General features: G+C 34.2%; 1 protein-coding gene across 2 annotated transcripts in view; it reads right to left on the bottom strand.

The window, feature by feature from the left end:
• Positions 1 to 19,638, bottom strand: part of LOC126820349 (uncharacterized) — a 49,136-nt gene extending 29,498 nt beyond the window's left edge. For both annotated transcript variants that reach the window (XM_050548244.2, XM_050548245.2), the window contains exon 1: positions 18,687 to 19,638. In XM_050548244.2, coding sequence (XP_050404201.1) covers positions 18,687 to 18,846 — 160 coding nt within the window. In that variant the 5' untranslated portion in view covers positions 18,847 to 19,638. The remainder of the gene's footprint in view (positions 1 to 18,686) is intronic.
• Positions 19,639 to 20,082: the final 444 nt, after the last annotated feature.

Here is a 20,082-nt window from a genome sequence, read left to right as displayed (position 1 = left end):
GCAGCACTATGGCTTACTCTTATATCGTTTTCCAACTGTCAAAGGGTCTTTTATGTGCACGCCAATCTGTACACGGGACCTTGGTTTTTTGTCCCATTTGAATGACTAGACAGCTGTTCTTGTAAGGCCCTTCTCCGTCCTGCATCACTTAGCCACCGTGACCCCCAACTTTATAACAACAATAAATATGAGTAAATTATCACTTATACCATATATTGTATTAGAATTCTTCAACAGAATGAAGGTCTGTCTTCATTGGCCCTGTCAGAGCAGAACAGTAGGATGTTACATCCCATTTCATTTCAACAGATTAACAGAGAATTTTCATATGTTTCTTCCCACTGCTAAAGACACCCCTACGGGTTGCTGATTTGTTGAAATAAAATTGTACCATGTGTTAGTCCTGAAACAACCTAGTTTGTGTTAAGTGGGCGTTACTTCCCTGAGGAGAGGGGTGATATAGGCCTGTTCCCTGATCATATTTCATCCATTTTATATAAAATGTTGTTTATATTAAAAAATCTGATTGTTTCTGTATTGTAGCAAATGAATACTATAGGTACGCAGACAGCTATGCGAATCAATCTTTTAGAAAAAATTTTGGTGCTCAATTTCTCACAATAATAATGATAGCTACTTGTATCAGTATTTAGAAAAATTTGAGTTGCACCTGTCCAAGAGCTATCCTCAATTCCTTGTAATTCCTTATGTCAATTTAGAGGCACAAAGTCACCCCTATCACCTGACAGAGTATTTCTCATATATTTGATAGAATCTATAAATCATACTTACAGGTAACATATACCATATATAACCTAATAAATGAAATGAAATGAAATAGGTTTTAACATCCTACTGTTCTGCTCCGACTAGGCCAATGAAGACGAATAAATGCCAAACAGTGCAGTGCTATGAGGGAAATTTGCATAGACGGCGGCAATATGGCCTACTCTTATATCGAATTCCAACTGCCAAGGGATCTTTTACATGTATGCCTATGTGTACATAGGACCTTAGTTTTTCATCCCATTCTAGCAACTAGACAACTGTCCTTGTTAGGCCCTCCATCCTGCCCCACCAACAGGGAAAAATCCCGGAGAGCTGACTCGGCCAACACCGGGAGCAAACCCGTGACTTCGAGGCTAAAGAGCCACTGTCTTACTCAGTTAACCACCGTGGTTCCCTAATCTAATAAAACAAATCAAAGAGAATGGATTGAAACAAATGAACCTCCAACATTTCTGCACCAGCCGGGCTAATGAAGACGGGCATATACACCATGCAGTGTGTTATGAGTGAAATCTAGCACGGACAGCAGCGTTTCCATCTACTGTGATCAACGTGTACATACATAGGACTTCAGTTTTTCATTCCATCCGAATGATTAGACACTGTTCTTTGTTGAAGAAGTTTATTTGACTATTAGTTAGGATCTGTCCACTGCTTACATTAATCTTATTGTACATGTAATGAAATGAAATGGAATTTACCTCCTACTATTCTGCTCCAACTGGGCTAATAAAGATGTGCATACACCGTACAGTGTGCTATGAGGGAAATTTTTGCCCGGACAACAGCACTATGGATGTGTATTGAATAAAGGCTAAAGTTCAGGTAAAACATTGATTTACAAATTCCTTGTGGATAAATCGCATAGGTGCTCTATCCTATAGACTAAAGATTGTAGAAATATTTGTCAAATGTTTAGCCTCTGTTTATTATGATAAATATGGTTTTACGCTTACCAACATAAGTATTATAATATAATCATGAATAACATAGCGTTCCGCATCCCTGATTATAACAATGTTTAGAATACCCAGGATAAAAAATTAACCTTCATCCATGTGTAACATTCTCATCTGTAAATCTTTTCTTATATTTAATTTATATGGAATGGAAGGAAATGGCCAGGTTTAATGTCTCGTTAACACGATACTTTGACCATTTTGCGACAAACATTGGGTAAAAATATTATTTCTATGGTAACATGTGTAAAGGGCGATAGGAGAGAGAGAGAGAGAAATGGAGTTTAACGTCCACTTGACACAAACTAGGTCATTTCGGGACTAACACATGGTTCAATTTTATTTCAATAATTCGCTTGCGCGTAGGGGTCTTTAGCAGTGGGAGGAAACCGGAGGACACAGAGAAAACCCACGAGGTTGGACAGGTGACCCTACTCCTTGTCACGTACAACTGGGGAATCAAAACCCCGCCAGTTGACTCAATGACAGACTGTATGATACAGCGCGCGTGCTAAACATTCGGCCATCCAACCCCCCCCCCCCCCAAGGGCGATAGGAGAATTTTGCCAGGGCAGTAATGTTTTTGCCTATTTTTTTACAAATTCTGACTGCTATGGATTCTTTTATGAGTGTGCCAATGTGTACGCTACAAAGGTGGATCTTGGTTTCTCATCCCCTCCAAACTACTAGAAACACTTTCCATGTCAGCTCAGCAGACACCACGTCCGACAAGTCAAGGCCTGGTGTGAAAAATACTGACATTTATGTCGGGCAGGATGAAAAAAATAAAAATGATATTTTTTCAAAAATTGTAAATGATTCGCTTGTAAATAATTGGGCTAACACTATTCATTCCTTAAGCCCACATTCTCCGGTCTTGGCCTAAATACTTCATTTTGTTATGCTACAAGGCATCGGAATGGTAACATCAAATTGAACGATTCTCTACTGGAAATTATGTTATAAGTACAGAAATGCTACAGCTTGCACAAACACTCTGCCCTGGAAAGTGGTAATTTAGTATTTTATTTGTGGTTTTTAAAAATGGGAGAAAATTGATTTACCTGGAGATAACCAAAGAGGTTAGGCAGTCAACTCTACTTCTTGTCTTGTACAAGCCCGGGAACAAACCCATGACTTGCATAGATAGCAGTACTTATGATCTACCCATAGATAACCAAAGAGGTTGGGCAGTCAACTCTACTTCTTGTGTACAAATCTGGGAATAAACCCATGACTTGCATAGATAGCAGTACTTATGATCTATAAGCACACATGATACCATTTGGCCACCCCCCAAATTGATGTAAGATGTTTCTTTAATTATTAACATCATTAATCATTTGTATTTATAATAGTAGAAGATATTTTTGTACTAAGTGACGTACATGAATGATCATCATCGTTGATTTATTACCAATATGATGAATGACAATATTCAATCATATGTTGAAGTATTGGAGTATATCGCAGTACTACCTACTTTAACACAGGGGATAATATATAGACCATGTTCTCCTTACCACTAGCTATGTTTTGGGTCATAATAAAATCCGATCTAATAGAAAATACAGGAAACGGTGGAATATGGAATGCCGTCTCCTACAAAATGTTTTTGAGAAGTTCAATATAGAGAAGAAACAATTAATTATGTGCTAAAGAATGTTATTTTATTAAGTCATTCATTGGCGGTGTCCGTTAAATAAAAATGTAAAAATAATATGTAAACACAGCTGTGTTATTATATTGCACTGCACTTTTGTAATACATAACATTACTTATACAACTTGAAATAAAGTGATCAAACAGCTAGGTGCTCTTGTAGCATGGAATCAAATAATTTAAATAAATGGAGTTCAGTTGGTGCTTTAATAATCAAGTCATTGCAGGACTAACATAGGTCTATCTTTATTTCAATCATATTTTAGAAGTGAGAGAAAACTGAACCTTATATTTGTCACATACAAACCTTGGATAAAATCCATGACTTGCATAGATAACAGGTTTAACTTTTGATCTACACTGCATGAATTAGACCAATCAGCCCGCGCAAATCCCCATGGGTACATATATCTGACCTTAAAGCTGCATATTCAATCCCTGCGATGGCTAAGAAAGTTCATCAGTATTTTCTGGTCTGGTTCCTCCTTGTCAGTGGTGCAGGACTAAGCGCCTAGCAAGGGACAACATATAGTCGTTCGGATGGGTCGAAAAACCAAAGTCCCATGTACAAATTGGCATGCACATTAAAGATCCCTTGGCAGTTGGAATTTGATATAAGAGTAGGCCATAGCGCCGCTGTCCGGGCAAAATTTCCATCATAGCACACTGTATGGCAAATGCCTGTCTTCATTAGCCCGGTCAGAGCAGAACAGTAGGACGTTAAACCCCATTTCATTTCATTTGTTTTAAGCTGCTGATCATCACTTGAGAGATTTTGAATCCCTTGCAATCTAAAATATTGTTAAAATTTGGTCTAAAATGGATATCAGTCCATTTACAAAGATATGATGAATTAAAAATTTCCCAACATTTGGTATCCTCTGTAGATGATATAAACAGACCAGCATCACCTATAATTGTTGGGTAAAATCTTTTGATGGGCCTCTTTTTAATCCCATTGAATCCAAACCGGGAGATTATCTACCAATGACATTTGGTCTTGCCTTTTTAATTAAATTAATTCAATTGCCTTCATTATCCCAGTTGGAGCAGAACAGTAAGACATTAAAACCCTATTCATTTTCATTTAATTTCTTAATCAAATCAATGGGAGTAAATTTGAGTGTAGATGAAGCTGTGAAAAATTAGATATATGAAAAATATATTATAGGGATCCATGAATTTAAAATAATTTAAAGGTGTAAAGATAAAGATATATATTAATTTAAATGGACAAAGATTCTTTATTTCCTTTGTAATGACTTCTCTATATCAGTATATCAGACCAATATTAAATTATTAAGGTCACTGAAATATGTATTATTTTTTTATTCATACCTTGTAGACAAAATGGAGCCTGATTTAATTAGCCTAACAGCAGTGACAAAGACTGTCCATCTCTTTTTTCTAATATCCAAACATAATAAACTGGATGATGGGAACTATGAAAAAGTGACATTCATTCATAATGAATCGATCAATCAGTCGAAGTATTCTCATTGTTGCGTTACTAGATCAATGGCTAACCTATACATGTACAGTATCAGATGTTAAAAAGGGTATATTTACCCAGAGGACATACAAAATGAACAATTCTGACCTACTGTACCCAAAAAAATACATCAGTTATCAATCAGGAGCTAATAGTTCAAGACGAAAATAAAAGAAAGAATGATTGAAAAACTAGAATAGGGAGCTGTTTGTTATTCTATCCTTGAGTCTCATTATTATCTGATAAAAATACAATGTGTATTAATTTTTAATAGAAAAACTTTCTCAAAACCCAAGAGAAAAAGGCTGTCTGATCAAACAAATTGCGTCCATTCCGTTATATGTGAATATTTCCCTGCCACAGATGAATGTGACATTGAAAATGTAAAAAAAAAAGAAAGAAATATAACAGATTAACATCATATAACCATCAACTTCCAGATACAGAGGTTTTTAACCCTAATAAGGATAGAATGTTGTTTAGGGGGATGGGTTGGCCTAGTGGTCTAGAGTGTTGCGCTTTGACCTCTGGCTGGCCATTCACCTCTGCAGTTGTTGTTTCGACCCCTAGAGTGACTGTATGTGGCTTGGAGATAGGGACACCTTCTCAACCTTGTGGGTTTCCTCCAGATCCCCCCTACAGGAAACACTCCTGCGTGTGTGCTAAGATAATAAAAATAAAGACAACTTGTCGGTGATATCACTTTCGGTGGAAACAGATGTTAAAAATTAAGAACAACAACTGAATAATGTTGCCAAAGATAAAGTTTACTCAAAATGAATGGAGCCAAACACTTTCAAAAGAGAGAGAGAAATGGGGCTTAACGTCCACTCGACACAAACTAGGTCATTTCGGGACTAACACGTGGTCTTTAGCAGTGGGAGGAAACCGGAGGACTGGAGTAATCCAACGAGGTTGGACAGGCAACCCTACCCCTTGTCTTGTACAACCGGGGATTCGAAACCACGCCAGTTGACTCAATGACAGACCTTATGATACAGCACGCACGTGCTAACCATTCGCTCATCCACCCCCCAAACACTTTCAAACACTTGTGGAGTTTCTAAAGTACAAAGTCACTACTAGTGTAATAGGACTCAAATCCTTCCAGTATGAATCCAACTCATCACTGCAGCATACATATTTTCTTTTTTACTACAAGAAAGTTTTTTCATTCATTCTATTTTCTTAATGTCAGATGAACACCCTTCAACCAGTAATTAGAATATTTCACAGTTCAACACCATTTCTTTGAGACAAAAAAACAGAGTTAGAGGAAAAAAACCAAAATGCCACTGCTTCAAAGACGATGTGATAAATATACTAGTAATTACACGTGCCTTTAGAAGGTCATTTTGTAGTTGACATTATCAATAAGCAAATGTTTTTGTTTTCAGATGTGAAAAATGTTTTTAACAAAAGATTTAGCTAATTTTAGTGTGAACAAAGCTAAATTAAGTGGGGAGTGATTTTGGAATCTGTGTACAGATATAACTTACCAAGACCAGAACCCTTGTTTCCTTCATGTGCAATAATCACCGCCCGAACTCTTCATGGGCAATAATCAGCGCTTGGATTAATTTGTTAGATGTCAATTTATCAATCAACTAAATAATTAATTTGTATTACACACTGACCCGATCCGGATCATCAGCTAGTTGATCATTTTATAGTATGCCGTCACGTGATTTTGATTGACACACAACATAATGGTAAATCTGTGATATTTACCATTAGAATTCTAAGATTTTATTCCTACACTTCTCAAAAAGAATCAACATTATCGTAAGAATTATTGCCAAAATCTAATTTTAATAGCCCCTTTCATTTTTTTTAATTGCAAATTGCAACTTTGGCGATTGACAGCATCAGCCCTGCCAATACTAGTATGTAAGTGGTGGACAGACTCTGGTAAATATTTCAGAATGATAGCCGATACTAAAGAAGTTAATTGTCGAAAGCGATCGAGACATTAAATTAAGTAATACTGATACTGTACAATCAATGTATTACATAATGTGTTGCTCAAGAGAATTAAACAACTTAAAATACAGATACCATATCCAGCGATCTGATTTAAATACAGGTTCTATTTCGTTTCGTTTTTTATAGTTCAAAATTTCGTTTTACTTGTAGGACCTGAAAGAGTTTTTTTATAACCCGCGTTCTGGATGATGTGAAGGATTAACCAATGATAGGCCTACGGTCTGTTACGGCGAGTTTTTGGCATGAGGTGCAGGGAACTGTGAGTAACCCACTAGAAACATCAATGCTGGTTGGTTAATCAAATGTCTTATGTCACAGGTTCAAAAGACGCTCATTTGAACTCTGACACGACTTTCCACTACATCCAGTCAGATCTTCATGTAGCGTAGGCCATTGAAAGTATTAAAAAAAACAAGACGAAATATAGATCTGTATTTTAATCAGATTTCCTATCCAGCACATGCACTTTAATGAAATCGTCATCAAAGTCTCATGGGCAGAATTCAATATTCTCCATAAGCACCACACTATTTTGGGTTACCGAGGAAGATGCTCGTGTCCCATAATCAGGGCTATACTGCGTCATGTGTCAGTGGTTGCAGTCTAACATTAAATCCAGGTATATACAGTGTAATTCTGCACCAAATATGTTCACTTGTAATGTCATAATATGGGTAGGCAGTTTTGTCACATCAAATTAACATCGTCTATGAATAATGGATGTGTAGCAGTTAGTACTCAGATAATTATGCATGTTTTATTTCCTTTTCGACCCACCCATCACAGGAGATAATATTTGGGTATCATAACCATGTCAAAGGTTGTTTCACATGTCAATCAATGTATATATGATATATCATATTTAACATGTAATATACATCCATATCTTACATATTACATGTAACTAATTATATCATATGATAAATAGAACTTTGTAATGGCCTGTCAACATTTTTCTTTTATTTATCTTGTGATTTATAATATACATCAAAATGTTGAGACCTGTTTAACATCCACCATTTTACAACTTGCCAGAAACAGTACTAGTGCGTTAGTGGAGTAATTATTTGTATCTTGAATAAAAGATGTAATTGATGATCCCTTTCTTCACAGTCGACCCCTCCCTCTGAACACAGGGACTTGTGGAAACAGGTTTTACAAGTCTTGTTAGGATATCCTTGCTCTAATTTTAGTGAAGGATCATCCATCATGGTGATTTCCCACTGCATCTAAATGAATAATGATATGTCATGTACAACATTTTAAATATTTTATTGTTTGTATTTAAATATAGACTTTTTGTTTATATTTCAATCTTGACTTTTTCTTGTATTTCAACATAAACTCTTTGTTTGTATTTTAACATAAACTTTTTGGTTGTATTTCAACATAAACTTTTTGGTTGTATTTTAACATAGATTTTTTGTTTGTATTTAAATATAGACTTTTGATGTTGTTTTTTTTTGTAAATGTTTATACTCAACATTAACTAGGTCATTTCGTGACTAACATATGGTTTAATTTTATTTCATTAATTTGCTTGCACGTAGGGGTCTTTAACAGTGGACCCGGAGAAAATCCATGAGGTTGGACAGGCGACCTTACTCCGGCAAATCAAAACCATGCCAGTTGGCTCAATGACAGACGTACTTACGATACAAGGCGCACACAATAACAATTCGGGCATCCAACCCCCATGTTCATAAATAAAAGAAATATTTATTTCAGTACCCATCTTCATTAGCCTGTTGTAGGACGTTAAACCCAATTTCATTCAATCATTCTAAGTACAGGGAGATTATCTATTTCTACTTTCATGTGAAGAATACCTTGCAGACAAATAGTGCGATGGAAAATACCACACAACCCTTTAACAAGTCAATTTAATTAGAGAGATTAAAGGTGCCGTTGTCCTGTGTTCGTCCGGTTCAATTTAACTAGATGAAAATCAAACAGTATTTGATCATGTTCAATTTGTCCTAAAAGTCCACCAACTAGTCGCTTTAAATAAACACGAAAACTCGGTAAGCGTGTAGCCGAACCAACAAGTAAATAAAGCTGATACACAATCAGTTGTAAAGGAAAATAAACAGCGAAAAAGTAAACAAGTAATCATGAAGAAATTTGAGTGTCAATGCGTCGGGTCGGAGTCGATGGTATGAGAGACCATGATTTGACATTGTTCACACGTAATGAGGGGTCAGAAACATTGACAATCTTTTCTACAATTTTTATGGACCACGGTTGTTAAAATTAAATTTACGGTACACTTAGAAGTTTCTTGTGAGAAGAACAAATTTCTGCTCACATGTAATTCTGAACAACGATTTAAAGTATTAATCAAGTTTAAAAACAAACACTGACAGATCCATAGTAGCGGGTTCGCAAATAGTTGATAATCAATTTACTAAATATAGTTCAGTAGTTGTAGCAAGAAATATGATGTCATAGAAATAATCAATTTACTAAATATAGTTCAGTTTTGGTTAGAAATATAATGCCAACTATCTTATGATGTCATGATTTCACATAGATGTTATACAATTACATGTTAATTTTTGTGTTAATTTCATTAATATTGGATGATAGGCCTAATAAAACAGAAATTTAGTATGCTCTGTGATGGCTACGCACTATCTACGTGTACTTCATTCAGTTATCGGTTGTAAGTCTCCAAAATTAATTAAAAATAAATATTATTTTTTGCAATTTCTAAGAGTTTTCTGCAATTAATGACATCATTAAATAGTTGATGTCAAATTTCTTACAACTCATTTGTCGCTTTCTTTGTCTGTTATTGCACCCCTCCTTTTATCAATTTTCATTCACCTTAAACCCCCTACTACCCACTTTCAAAATGTCTGTTGATCAGTACTGGAATAGCACAAACCTTCTTAAGAGAAGTGTAGCTACAATTTAACCACCTAGATTTAAGTGTTTTAACTTTTAATCACATGTATAACTGTTTGTACTCTTTTCTTTTATTTGTTTTTGCTCTTTCAAACCACTTTTTTTTAAAAAGTTACACGTTATTATATAATTTTGCACCAGCTTTCAAACAATATTACAATATGTGTCAAAACATGTCAAACTAATAATTTAACAAGTCTGCGGTTAAAAAAAAACAACAAAAAACCCGCGCATAACAATCCTATTATCCATGAAAAGTTGACGGAAGGACATCGCCAATTAATACATCTGCCTTTTATGTGTGGTGTTAAATACCAGTTGAATAGCAGTGTATAACTTTGTGTTTGACTTATCTTTTTAGAGAGTTATGTCATAAAATATTTCAAAAGTTTTAAAATGATGTTTCCGTGTTTAGATGGTATAAGTAATTATTTGCATTGTACAAATGGTACGTGATGCTATCTAAAAATGTTAACCTGAAAATTTCTGAATGAATAATGAATATCTTTAAGTGAAATCATGTTTTTGTTCACTATTTAAAAAGGCATTATATCTTAATTTAAAAGGCATAATATTGTAATTTAAATAGGCGTAATATATTAATTTTAAGAGGCATAATATCTTAATTTTAAGAGGCAGAATATATTAATTTTAAGAGGCAGAATATATTAATTTTAAAGTTCCAACATGTGAGAACTATTATCGTAACAACAGTAGCAATGACAATCGAGGCTACAGTGTTATTGTAACGAGGATATCTCGGCTCAGAGTGCAGTAATTTGAGTGAATTTTCAACATATTCCTTTTACATTATCAATTTTTTATCTATTATAGCGAGAACTGCCAGCTCTTCCATAATGCCACTTTAAGTTTAGGCAATTTTTTGAGTTCATACCATCATCTTTGCATGTCTCAGTTAAGTAAAATATCAATAATTAACCTATCCTTTTTGTAAAGGCCAGTCCCTTCTTCATGTAGGTTTAAATAATATGTGCTGTATGAGTAATTAAAATTACATAACAACAAAAATTCTTATAGGCCTACATTTGTATAAAAATGTAGATATTTTGTATTTTTGAGATATATGTAGACGATCTGGTGTATTGTGACTTCAATCTGCTAAGAAGACTATATTTAAAAGAATCAAATAACTAAGTTATTTCAATAGTTACAGAACAAATGTATTTTCATACAATGGTTCCCCCATAATTATGTCACATCATTTAAAAGTGTCAGGCAGTTAACCTTGTCAATGAAAATTTTGAAACACTATATATATATATATGCCTGAGCATTACGTTATTCCCCTTTGAAGTTAGTACTTCATGCATGAATATATACGTCATATGCTTTTGAAGTTAGTAACTCTATTAACTCACAACGCCCATTCTGACGAAAAATATAAAAAAAACCTAGTTCTTTGTTGATTCATCCAATATTTTATTAGCTGCATAAACAAATAATTTTTATGTTTATTAAGATAAAACCTCATCATATTACTCTGATCTCCTTTTATGCTGCTTTTACAATAATATAGTCGTTCGGATGGGACAAAAAAATCGAGGTCCTGTGTACACATTGGCGTGCACGTAAAAGATCCCTTGGCAGTTGGATTTCGATATAAGAGTAGGCCGTAGCGCCGCTGTCCGGGCAAAATTTCCCTCATAGCACAATGTATGGCGTATGCCCGTCTTCATTAGCCCAGGTTAGTAGCAGAACAGTAGGACGTTAAACCCCATTTCATTTCATTTCTTCTGACTCATAGAAAATGTCTTCTGACTCATGACTCATAGAAACTGTCTTCTGACTAATAGAAACTGTCTTCTGACTAAAAGCATTCTTCCGACTTAAAAACAGTCTATTTACTTAAAGTCTTGATATGGGTCATTTTAGCTCTACAGGAATAACTTGCAAACTACAACATTGTGAAAGATGAATCTCTAACAGGAATATCAGTCTAAAAACAGTTCAATTCTGTTGTTGTCTTCGAATATTTATTGATGGGCCTGTTTTAAATCCACTTGAATCCAAGCCATGAAATTATCTGGAGTTGGTATTTTAATTAATTGTTAAATAATCAATCTGAGTACATACTTAGTATGTATTAAGACGTGAGAAATTAGATATTTTAGTGAAAAATGCAAATGACGCAATGTCACTTTAAAGGAGACCTCCCAGATATATTTAACGGAATAAAAGTGGTTAATAATGTGTCAAAATCTAATAGAAACATTTGTCCTAATCCTTTGCAACTATCTGAAGATCGGTAATACTTTAAAGAAATACCAGAATTTATTTTCAATGTGCTGTTTGACATAATTTAGCTAATTCTGCACTATATGTGTCTTGATAACAAATCTCCAGCAAGCAAGTGTTGCTGATGCTATAGTAATATGAACCCGTAATCATTGACTGTGATTAACAAGTCATTCATACAAATGAACAAAAAAATTCATTCAGTCAGTTACATAACCTGGTTTTGAATATCTTGTTATCAAACCCACATGATTCAATATTTGAATTTGTAAGTTTCAAACACTGTAAATAGCCGATTTCCTTGTTTGATTTGCATTCTTAACCCCACTAGTGAAATGTGGTTTAACGTCCTACTTTTCTGCACTGTCTGCACTAATGAAGACAAGCATACGTCATACAGTGTGTTATGAGGGAAATTTTGCCCAGACAGCAAATTCCAATGATGTACACAGGACCTTGGTTTTTCGTCCCATCCGAACCATTAGACACCATCCTTGTCAGGTTCTTTATCCTGCACCACTTGACATGTAAAACGGCGCCAAAAGATCCTGAGGAACTTTCTCAGTTGGAAGCAAACCCAAGACAGTATTACTCACTGAGCCACTAAATGTTTACCAGTAGAAATAAAAATCATATGTACAATACATCGTATTGTTTTTAAGATGTTAAAACATGCTTTACAGATATAACTTGGATTACGCAAGGAATTCCTGAACAAAAAATGTGATGTTGCATTGATTATTTCAAATTCAAGTGAAGGTTGACCAAACTATTTCCAAATTATATTATATTAGCGTTAAAACAGATTGTTTTAGAATAAGAAGTTGTGAGGTTGTCTACATACTACAGATTTATTTCACTCACATGTTTGTGTGTTTTCTAAATATGACAAATAGACAATGAATTCTCCCTTGGTTCGCCTGTCAACATGCCGACAAATTTGGAGTGTCTACAACAAATTTTAATCTTATTCGACATTTAACTGGATTTAATTCTACAATTTTGAACTTTTTTTTTATCTTTATTTTTCACTGGTAAAATTCATTATCTGATAAAGAATTGACAAAACCTTTGATTAAAAAAACACAGATCCTACTTCATTTCGTTTTTTTATAGTTTAAAATTAGTATTTGTCTTTACTACACTAGGATCTGAAAGCGGTGTTCTCATTGACGTGGTCTGGAAGATGTGAGGGATTAGCCAATGAAACGGTCCGTTACCGCGAGCTTTTGGTGTGTGGTGCACGGAACTCTGGGAAATCCACGAGGAACATTAATGCTGATTGGTAAATCAAATGTATGATGTCATAGGGTCAAAAGTCTCTCATATGACGTCTGACGCGACCTCCCAAAACAACTGGTCAGATCTTCGTGTAGTGTAGGCCATCAAATGTATAAAAAAAACAAAATGAAATATACATCTGTGTTTTAATCAGATTGAGCTTAAAGTGGCAATAACTTTATGCCAGTTGGAATAACTTGCTGTCAGTAAGTGGCCATAAAATGCACAGACAGGGCATGATTTGGGTTGTATGGATTAATAAGAGTACTGCTACTTTAAAGCAGGGTGATTGGGTCATTTTGTGTCCAATGACACTGTATGTTTTTTCAGAATAATTTGAGCAATAGGTTTACCGAAAATCCATGATGGCAGTACGTATCTATCTCTCCATTTCTTGAATTTCACATCATACTGGATACATCCCCAAGAATTGTCCCAAACCGTTGCTATGTACATGTTCTATGTCTTTAAAAACAGAGATATAAATAGGTAATTGTTGTTGTTGTTTTTCTTGTGTTTTTCTGTTTTAATTATGTTTTTTTTTCTCTAAACAATGTATTTGCATGTTGCCGTGATATTTGAAATATTATATTGCGCTATGACTATACATCATAATATTTTTAAAAATATACATATGTAGTGTTAATTAATGGGAAACTAGCCTATTATTTAGTGTCATTACATTAGACAATTACATAGTAGTTAAAGGTACATTATGTAAGAGCTAAATCTGCCAATCGCAGATCTTTCTTTTGGCCTCAAATACATGTGTCATATAAACTATCAATTAGACATTTATTCACATGACTAGCCTATAATCAACTCTCTAGACCATCGAATGGTTGTGTTTTTGAATGGCTTGAGCCTTGAAACACTATCGCCATTTAATAATTTAATTTTAAAATGAATAATTGAGACTTTAGTATTATCGTAACAACGGTAGCAATGAAAATAATTTGACTGAAATTTTCAATATACATGTATCTTTATCTATCTTTAAACTATTATAGTTAGAACTGTCAGCTCTTTATCTAAATCTTAAATAATGCATCTTTAAACCGATTTAAAGACACATTAGAACAAGGAAATAAATAATTACTGAAAATCCAAAAATCTTGACTACTTTATAATTATATAAACAAAATTGTTCACGGATGTTCTCTGACCTTTTGAGGGCTCACACATGTATGGGATCTTAAAATTATTATATCTTTGAGATGAACAGGCAAATCTGTCTCAAATTGTCCATACAATCTAATTTAAACACCCTTGATATAACTGGGAGCTGCATTGGCTCAGTGAGTAAGATGTTGTCTTGCTAACCTGGAATTCCTGAGTCGATCCAAGTGTTGGCCGAGAAAGTTCATCAAGATTTTCTGCCGCTATTTCTCCTTGTCAGTGGTGCAGGACAGAGGGCCTGGCAGAAGGCAACGTATAGTCATTCGGATGGCGTGCATGTAGAAAAGAATCCTCATCGCATACTTCTATGGTGTATGCCCATCTTCATAAGCCCAGTTGGAGCAAAACAGTAGGACATTAAACCCCATATCATTTCATTCATTTTATATAACTGTATATATAGTCATTATTTTTCTACCAGCCGAAAAAGATCTCTGAAGTTTTAATGTCCCTTGAACAGAATACCAATTGTTGATGGGTATCTATCTATATAATTCATGTTTCCTTTATGTATAAATAAACAGTATTGCACGTTTAGGTAGCAGTTATGAAACTTTTGACTATTAATATATTCCATAATAAAAGAAGACCTTTATAAAACTTTTACTACATAATGAATGAAATTTATTGACACATAAACTTCTATGTAAGTTATATACTTCTCTTCGCTGAGTTATTTTGATCGTATAAAGGTCAATGACATATTTTGCCTAGTCACCATACATAAACCTGTCATTTCAGGTAACTGAAGTAAACTTTCCAGGTACAATATTACGAAGAATTAAAGTTCAAGTACCATATTAAAATATAAGGAATTACATGAATGGAATTTAAAGTTCAAAATTAATGTCAACACTGAAATGGTAATTTTGAGACAAATGTAATTTCTTGAAATAGTACCCCTTGGATAGGAATGATACTACACATATTTTTCAGTAGTTTAGTGTTTTTGAAGTTAATATACCCTTGAAATTTATGATCTTAAATGTTACCCTGACAAGCCAATATATACCTGTACATGTTTTAAATAAATAAATAAATTAGTTGTTGACAGCTGTAACTATATTACCATATTTAGTATGTATTAATCCCATAGATATAAATACTTTATTTACATACATAATTATTAATATTGAATATGTTATTAAATAAATATATTACTTTATTTTAACATGACCTGATTCAAGTCATGTATTGATTGAACTATTTCACTGTCACTTCTAGTTTCATGTGTGTCATAAACATATATTGTAGGAGTGGCTGAGTTTCTATCCATATTTTATTGTTTACTGGTCTGAATCCTGACTAGTTTGGAGGTTAGTCATTTATTTCGTTACAGACTGCCAATAAGTATTCCTGTACAATGTGACATTTCCATTGACATTTCTAAATAAAAGAACATTTTGTCGACACACGCCCACCATCCACTCCCAACCAATCCCATTTATACAGAGGTCTGTGCAGGGGCGGATCCAGAGTGGGGGTTTGGGGGTCCCCCCCCCCCCCCCCGCTCAGCTACATAAAAGAAAATTTATAAAACAACACTTTATGAGAAAAGTATAATGAAATGGGGTTTAACATCCTACCGTTCAGCTCCGACTGGGCTAATGAAGAAGAAAAGTGTCACAGTCTTGTACTTTATCCTTTACCATCAGATGGTGGGATGGGACGTGTGAGGTAATGATATAGATTATGTGATATCACAATTAATGCTTTGCATCAAAGAAATTGATTCAAAATGTCATCCTATTAATTCATAATAAAAATTGAGGTTAAGCGGAGTGTTGGATTACTCTCTTTAAAAAGCTCAGTGTGTATGTATGCTTACATAATTTGGAAACGATGATGGTATCATGCATTTTCAACTGTTAAATTGAGCCTGGCAAACACCCTCCTGCAAATTTTCCTGGATCCACCCCTGCTGTGTTTCATGGGAGCCCCCATACATGCTTAAGAGTCACACATTTTCAGACCTTTTACTGTAGCTCTAATCTTTTCTTGCATTTCTTGCAATTAATACTGTCATATTTCAAAAAACAAATATCCACTAATAAAATGATATTTTAGTCTCTACAAAAAAATAAATCAAACTCCTGTAAGTTTCCATACTTCTTAAATTCACCCATGAATTCGTATTGTCGTCCCCGCATAAATAAGCATAAATGTATAATTAAACAAACTATTAATATACAGTGGCAGACATAGATATCTTCATTTAGTCCAAAATTTAAAATATTTACCTTCGAGGCAGACATAAAATACACTACATATCTACTACGCTAGAAGAGATTTTAATTAACATGCAACTCTATATTTGACCTAAACATCTAATTCATGTCTATTTTTAATTTGAGTTGACCGAATTATATCAACTAAAAAAAAACTTGCCCTACCAGAATTTTTAACTCAATCAATATATACCGAGTCTTTATTTCGGTCAGGTATGTTTACATGATGCTATCTAAGGTATGGTATGGTTGTCCCTTGAGTTCATGCAATCAGTTTATATACAAGACATACCTAACCACATAATATACAAATATTTACATAAATCAGCAGAAAAAAATGACGAGGGCTTCCTCTTTTTATTTTCAAGTTCATTTAGATGTATTTTGCAAATACAGCTTTGTTAAGCAAGTAGCCTTCATTCAACATTTATAAAATATTTGCCTAGACTACATTCTATTCAAAACTATATAAAACTGAAGTTGTAGTTAAGATTAAAGGAGCTAAATCACTATTCTTTGGCACCTAGAAATGGACACAAATGGATTGCAATGCACATAATAATGTAATATGAATGTATATAAACTGATTTATGTTCAATCGTTCCTGTTTTTACTGTAATTGTTAATCAGTTATGTTCGGCGAAATATGCAGAATTGTGTTTGCAGTGTTGAAGACTGTGGATGATACTGATTTACAGCTACTTTAAAATAGGTTTTAGGATGGTAGAAAATTAGGAAATAACTTTATATTGAGAGAACAAAAATTACAGAAGCAGATTAGTTTAGAATAGTTTATAATTCCAGGAAACATCTATTTGGATGTTCAGTTTATTATTCTTTGTTTAATAACTTTGTTATATGTACCATATACTGCCCAGTCTAATTTGGCAGGGCAGTTAGGAGCAACACCAACAGTAGCTTAGTGAGTATGATACTTTTCACTAACCTGGTCATGCCAGGTTCGATCCCAACAGTAGCTTAGTGAGTACGATGCTTTTCACTAACCTGGTCATGCCAGGTTCGATCCCGGTGTTGGTCGAAAAAGTTCCTTAATTAAGATTTTTCAAGTAGGACGTTAAACTTCCTTTTTTTTCGTTTCATTTCCAGGTTATTACAACTAAATTAAGATCCTTTTAATTAGCATTATCAAAACTGTTAAAACATCCTGATTAATCCAAACCAAAACAATAGATACTCTACATTAATTGATTCTATGATGTGAACCAAGAATCGGCTGTTGTCATCATAAAACAGTTTAAAAACTGTGTAATCTGTAGTACCCTTGAGTATATACTTCCATATACTATTAAATATTGATTTATTTTCATATTACATTCATATACGGTATTTACAATACTATAATACTAATAACAGGTTCAGTTATCAAAGCAATAAAACAGCATATTTTAATAAATAATATATCATTTCAATGGTTTAAAAAGTATGGTATATCAATCCATAGTTTATTTACCCGAAAACCCAATATAAAATAATTCTGTATTTAGCTGCTATATTAGTTATAATATAGGCGACAAAATGTATCTATAAACACTGACAGGATCTATGTTTTAATTTCTCAAAGGAATAACATGGGTTCTCTGCATTTCATTTTACATCTTTAAAAAACACAATGTTTATTTACTGTGTGCTTTGTACTAGTCTGATAATGTGTATTAAATATATACAAAATGTTTATTTTGGCTCAATGTGTATTATACCATGTGTATTCTTTTTAATTATGTATTGTGTATTGGAAAATCACTGTCGACCCAAGTTTACTTTTTACTTGTTAATAATAAATAACACATTATAAAAATCGTGTTTAACCGTTAAATGTATAGAAGCTCTCCTGTTAAAACTGTAAAGCTTGTATACATTTCGGAAAACTAGACATTTTTTTTCTCTGAGATGATTGGTTTAATTGTGGGCATTAATTAAACTTACCTTGACGTTTCTTCCACAACAAAAATCCCAATACTCCAAGAATTAGGAGCACCACTGCTAAAGTTCCAAAAACACTGGCAACAGCAACGACAGCGACATTACATTCCTGGGCATAACACACCCCAAACAACAAACACAAACTTATAATATGTAGATACATTTTGAATTTCAGGTAGATCGTAGTCACAGAATGAGTAATTAAAATCTAGCGGCCACCGCCCCGCTATAATCAACCAACTTCTGAATCATTAGTCCTTGTGGCCAAGAATCTCGTACGGGTATTCTAGGCCAACCTTTTAATCCTTTGCTATTAGCCTTACACCTGTGAATCTTGATCCCACGTAACCACAATAGACCAATCAGTTAGATCCTGTATATAAGTAATATGTCATAACTTGTAATCACTATTTGAATGTCAGGATATGTGGACTGTATAACTGCCCACGTTTTATAACAGTAAACTGATCTTCTCAACTGCTAAAACCCTCGTACGACTAACTGTAGCATTGTGAATACCTCTCACCACAGCCGACAGGTAAAACGAGAACTCTCGTTGTGCTTGATTGCAAACGGGACATGTCCCTTCATTCATATGATAACAAACGATGGAATGTCGGCCTTTCACGTCACTAGCTAATGTTCTCTTCTCTGTTAAAGCGACATAGATTTATAGTTACCTGTCCGCAAATGACCATTAGAGAATTTAACGATGGGCTTGCTCGTTTATTGGTTTTATTACTGGACTCGGAGAGCCGCACTGCCCTGTCGTGTCAGCTTGAACCACAATTGATAGACAATCTCTCAATCGTGTGCACTTATTGATTGCTTTAATTATTTCAACCAGCGAGAAAAGTTTGTGCGTCAACACAGGTGTGTTAAATAGACGGTCGGCTTCTGTTTAAATAGTTTTACACCTTGGTGATTACATACAATCTTAGTAATATATATATACACTCCAATACACACGTTTATATACTACACCGTTGTCCTTTGTCAAGTGAGATTTTTAATGTCTTCTGTAATATAGAAATGAATCTAAGCGAGTTATTTGATGTATCGATATTTTTACATCCGTCTATATGTTATCTAACGTTATATTTAAAGTGGGGATATCCGAAATACCTTTTCTATATTGTTGCTCATCACTGGAAAAACTTTCTACAATCTCAGATAAAAATGAGAAACAATGATTTTAATTTCTTCTACAACATCACAACCGCTTCCCACTAGTCACAATCGGGTTGCCCAATCGTTCGGATGGCACAAAAACCCATGGTCCACCCGTGTTCACGTATAGTGGGCGTAAAAGAGCCTTTGGCAGGTGTAATTCGACGAAACATTTCACACAGAAAACGATCGAATGTATGTCAGTTTCAAAATGATCGGAGTATTATGG

The sequence above is a fragment of the Patella vulgata genome, chromosome 5 (genome assembly GCF_932274485.2).
Source record: "Patella vulgata chromosome 5, xgPatVulg1.2, whole genome shotgun sequence".
Lineage (NCBI taxonomy): Eukaryota > Metazoa > Mollusca > Gastropoda > Patellidae > Patella > Patella vulgata.
This window is presented reverse-complemented; position numbering and strand designations above follow the sequence as displayed.